Source organism: Ischnura elegans, chromosome 1, assembly GCF_921293095.1.
Source record: "Ischnura elegans chromosome 1, ioIscEleg1.1, whole genome shotgun sequence".
Lineage (NCBI taxonomy): Eukaryota > Metazoa > Arthropoda > Insecta > Odonata > Coenagrionidae > Ischnura > Ischnura elegans.
Window position 1 is genome coordinate 121067181 of NC_060246.1, and position 5399 is coordinate 121072579.

At 38.2% G+C, this 5399-nt stretch overlaps 1 protein-coding gene across 1 annotated transcript; it reads right to left on the bottom strand.

The window, feature by feature from the left end:
- Positions 1 to 2346: 2346 nt before the first annotated feature.
- Positions 2347 to 3759, bottom strand: LOC124162815. Its single transcript, XM_046539514.1, has one exon. It carries the CDS (start codon positions 3757 to 3759, stop codon positions 2347 to 2349), a length of 1413 nt encoding a protein of 470 aa, XP_046395470.1.
- Positions 3760 to 5399: the final 1640 nt, after the last annotated feature.

Consider the following 5399-nt stretch of genomic DNA (forward strand, 5'->3'; position numbering starts at 1 on the left):
TCTTTCACCTAGTCGAGGGAATAATTTTATGTGTGTAGTAACCTCGTACACTCTTCCTATTTTCACAATAACGATTGCGTACTGGATTCCTGAAAAGTCCACTCAACTATTCTTCAACCCTTTTTGATTTAGATTTCAGGTTAGACTCCGGTGATAGCATATGTTAAAATTTCGATTGCTATTATATATGCAAGGAGGGTAGGGGATTAAATGCAATTCATCTTTTATTTTTTGTGATGGCCAAGAAAGAATGAGGAGAAAGTAATATGTATTAAACGACGCGAGTTATTCAGTGGGTATCAAATTTCTCATAACTTCAAACTAAATGATTTTAATTTTAAGAATTAAATCGGTTTCATTACCTTGGATGAAGCACTTGGGCGTGGTCAAATGCAAAGTGGTCTAATAAAACGAAAATATGTTGTAAATGTATGGGAGTGGTGGCCCAAGAATGGAGAGTCCTTGATAAAAATTTTCAAATGCAATGCGTCACGTTTATGAAAATCGCAAATTGATTTGAATTAAAGTATATCACGCTGTATTGTTTACATTTTTATTCTAGTGAAAAATGTCGTAAAAAAGAAGAATGGATTCTTTGAAGAAAAATGGTGAATGGTAGACTAGAAAAACAGCCGTAAACATTTAGTTTTTTTTAAACGCACTTTCCTTTCTAAACCTAATTTATATGCCTACCTAAATAAACAACTAGTAAAAAAGTATTTAAGTTAAGCGCGCTACCTTTTTTGTTAGTGTTTTGAAAGAAATAGCTGTAATGGATGAGTAAAGTATGGCGATGGGAAACTATAATTATAGAATCTTATTGGAGAAATTTTGGATTTTTAATCGTATAGTTACGGACAAAATATGCGTGACCAATATTTGATTAAATGTGCAATTAAGAAGAATGTTATGCATAAAAATATCAATATATTAACATAATAATTAAACACGCGGAGTTTTTCTAAAATAACTTAACGGCTAAGAAACGACTCGTAGATTTGATGCATTTCTTTCGCACCTTAGAGAATATATTCTTATTTTGATAGTTCACTCGGCAGCCATTTAGAAATAAAGGAAGAGAAATCCACGAAAATGGAATGACTTGGAGGGTGGTAATTTTCAATGAAATGGGAGGAGGTTAATAAGGTTTTAGCAAAAAACTTGAGGTAATGTCTGGGAAAATAAGTATTGAAGGAAGACTACAATAACAGGGCACTCTTATTCAAGGATGAACTGGGGATAATTATACCGACGATAATAGAACAAAAATTGAGGTTGATGACACGAGAAATGTGAGAAAGGCCTCATGGTATGGGAGGTTAGAGTGAGAAATTATTGGGTTCACAGAAAGAAGTGAAGGGAAGTTGATTATAAATGCGAAAATAAGGCAAAGTGTCGATGGGGAAGTAATTTTCTTTTTATCCTAAATTGGTGTAAACAGAGACGCTTTTCTGACAACTAAGGCTGTTTTAACTTGAACAAAATAAGTAGATGATACCGGAGCAATGTGAATAAAGTGAGACAGAATTTTCGATAGAATAAAATATTGTAAATGGTATGATGTTCCCAGGCAATTTCCTCTCCCCCTCGATAAATTTTGCTTAGCGACGAAAATTTATCAGTTTACCAGAGGAAATTCATATTTTTGCTCAAAATCCAATACTCTAGTGAATAAGGTTTAGGTGGTATTCCAAAAGTGAGTTTTAGACAGTAGTGGGTGAGAAAGTAAGAGAATGGCTAATTTCGAAAATAGATATTTTATGGATTTTTTATCTTTACGAAGGTTCTCTAATAAAAATATTTGTAAACAAAAAGAATAATTACTGGAAATAATCGGAGGAAATAATTTTGATCAGTGACAATAATTTTGTTCCGTGTTCATTGTATTCTCGCATATCACTCAATGTAATTAATTGTGCTGTATATCTTCTCCATAATTCTTTATTACCTCTGAGCGATACTTTGTCACCGAGAAATTATATGCATCTATCTCAAGGTAAACTCTGTATAATAGATTTATGGTTTTTTGGGAATATCCCGCGTCAGGTTATTAAAATGGCCGACGTTTCTTCTCCTATGCCGGAGACCTCATCAGGGCGAATGACCGTGTTGTCTTTATTTCGCATCAATTTATAGGTGGTGGGTGGTGGTAGGAAGTTAGGGAGGGGGGAGGGGGGTAGGGAGTTTTCTGGAAACTTGTTTTTCTGGAAATGACCGGAAGCCATGTGTCACTGATCTTCTGTCCGTTGTCTCTGTTGAAGTTGTTTTTATGTTTTTTGATTTCTAAGGCTTCCCGGAAAATCCTCGTTTTAAAGTATTTCTCCCTGGCGAGAATTTTTTGGTTGTTTACATCGATGGTATGTCCTTGTGCGGCATGTTCAGCGACTGCTGACTTATCGGCGTGGCCCAGTCGATCGCCGCGCAGTGCTCCTTCACTCTGGTTCTTATTGTGCGTCCAGTTTCACCCACGTACACTTGGTCGCATGTGCCGCATTTTAATTGGTATACTCCCTCCGTTTCCAATTTTTCCCTTCCTTTCACGTTTCGAATGATGTCTCTAATTTGCGTGCGTGGCTTAAACACGGTTTTTATCTGATGTTTATGTAGTATTCTGGATATTTTATCCGTGACCCCTTTAATATACGGCAGGAAGGGTTTTTTCTGCTGCTCTTCGGTCTTTTCTTCTTCCATCCTTGAGTCCTTTTTACTTAATTTGCGGGAGATGGCCGTCCTTATTTCTCTCCGTCTGTATCCAGTCTTCATAAGTATGTTCGTTAATTTGTTTAGTTCTTCGGCCCTGTGGTCCTCGTCCGTGAGAGTGATCGATCGGTGGATCATTGTGGACATCACTCCATAAATTTGAGCTGGATGGTGATGTGATCCGGCTAGTAGGTACTTGTTTGTGTTTGTTGGTTTTCTATAGACGGTGTGGCCCAATGATCCGTCTTCTTTTCTTATGATGAGGAGATCCAGGAAGGGCAATTTCCCGTCGCTTTCCACTTCCTTCGTGAATTTGATGTCCTCGTCAATGCTGTTAAGACAGAGGTGGAACTCTTCCAACTTTTCTCTGCCGTGTCTCCAAATTACGAATGTATCGTCTACATACCGCAACCACATCGACGGTTTGAAGGGGGCCTTCTCTAGAGCTGACGTCTCGAAATCTTCCATGTATATGTTGGCCACAGCGGGAGAAATGGGGGACCCCATTGGTGCCCCTTCTGTCTGCTCGTAATATTCTCCTTTCCACTTGAAATAGGTCGTCATTAGGCATATCTCCGCCAGGTTGGCTGTGTCTTCTCCAAATTTCTTCCGGAGGGTACTAATGGCTTTCCCTCTCAGTATCTTGGTGAAGAGGGACACCACGTCAAAGCTGACTAAGATGTCGTCCATCTCCATTTTGACGTTTTGGATGAGATCGAGGAAATGTGTTGAGTTCTTGGCATAAGAGTTCGCTTTTTCGACATCTAGCTGCAAGGATGTGGCAATGTATCTCGCCAGCTGGTAAGTGGGAGAGTCTATGGCGCTGATGATCGGCCTTAACGGAGTACCCTCCTTATGTATTTTAGGCAAGCCATAAATCACAGGAGTCTTCGGGTCTTGAGGTGTTATGCGTCTCCGTAGTTGCGTGTCGACAATTGTCTTCTTAATCAACTCGGTGGTTTTTCGTTTTATGCTCCCCGTTGGGTCCTTCTTTAGTTTTTTATAAGGACCGCTTTCTAATAACTCCTTCATTTTCTTTTCGTATTCCTCGGTATCCATGACGACTGTAGCTTTTCCTTTGTCCGCGGCAGGACGACAATGTCTTCATTCTTCTTCATTGACTCTAATGCTCTCTTCTCTTGTAATATTTGGATTTGGTGGCTTTTTCATTGCAGCGCGTAGAACCCTCGACGTGTCTTGTCTTATTTCTTCTGCCTCTTCTTTCGACAAATGAGTGATGGCTGCTTCCAAATGACTAATTATCTCCTCTGGGATGACTTTTGGCGTGACAGCGAAGTTTAGACCTTTCCTCAGGACAGATGTAGTTCCTTCGTCTGTATAATACATAATCTAGGTATAATACATAATCTAGGTATAATACATAATCTAGGTATAATACATAATCTAGGTATAATACATAATCTAGGTATATTTCCCACATGTGGCTTATAATAGTCATCAAACGCTTCTTGGAAGTTGCAATAAATAAAGTTTCGCTTCAGAATCGCTTGATCTTTATATCGTAGGACTGGCAACTTTTAGGATTGTAGTTCTACTTTCCAAGTTGTTTGCATATATGAGTTCTTATTTCAGATAGAGCATTGGAAACGTTTAAGTTACTATTGGAAGAATATAAACTTATATTTTGACGGTAGCAAGTAATCTTGATGGCTAATAGATAGAATGATAGGACTTTGACTGATTTGACGAACCGTTGCTTCCTGTAAAATGTAAGTAAAAAGTTAAAATTTTGTCTATGAACTAGAGTTTTTTGCCATAGAAAAGTAAAAGAGGCTTTGCTGACATTATTGGCTGTAACACAAATTTTTGTAACTGTTCCCGGTGATTGTACTTCTTTGTTAGGGATATGCAGTTTTGTATTCTGAAGTTAATATTTATAGCAAAATTTATGCAAATAAAATCAAACAAGTACGTGACAGTATTCGATGGAATTAAAAAATGGATGAAAATATTTGTAAATAAGAAATATAATGTGTAATTTTCCTTTTGATTAAGATTATATTTTTTGCATCGTATATTTGTTCGGTAAGCTCGCAATGCTCTTGGCCCTATTGAAATAAGTTTTGGACGCCTTTAAAAAATATTTTTCTCCATCTTTCCCGTCGTTCGTTTCATTCTTCCCGTATGTTAAAACTGGTAAAATGTGGGTGTGCAGTCTGAATAGAGCTGCACCGAATTTCTACGTGAAAAATTAATGACTTCCCTTTCCGCGATCTGATCTAGCGCAATTTAGATTCCGATATTCCTCGGAACTGCGTTCACGTTCGATCGGAGTTATGGGTGGCCATAGCTCGCTTTCCATTTAAAAATGTAGAGTTACTCCGGGCGCCTAATTACCCCCGAGTCTGGCCTCCGGTGCCTGCCCTAAAGAACTGCAGGCAAGCTTTTGCGTAGACGGGGCCATAAATTTTCCTAGTTATTTAGGCAAGTGAAAAAGCAAAAATTATCCTTTTTTATGCCATTGGGCAATTTTTTCAGAATTCAAAAACTCCGGCTCCAGATTTTCCTCACAGTAATTGATTGTTAACAAAGGGAACTTAAGGAGAAATTACAACAATGATTTTCGTTTCACGAGCGGACTCCCCCTTCCATTATATACCTTGTTAAATCTCCCACCTCTGGTATCTTATTTCATTTCCTCGCGGCGCGGCGTATTGTTAATTAAGCACTCACGTATC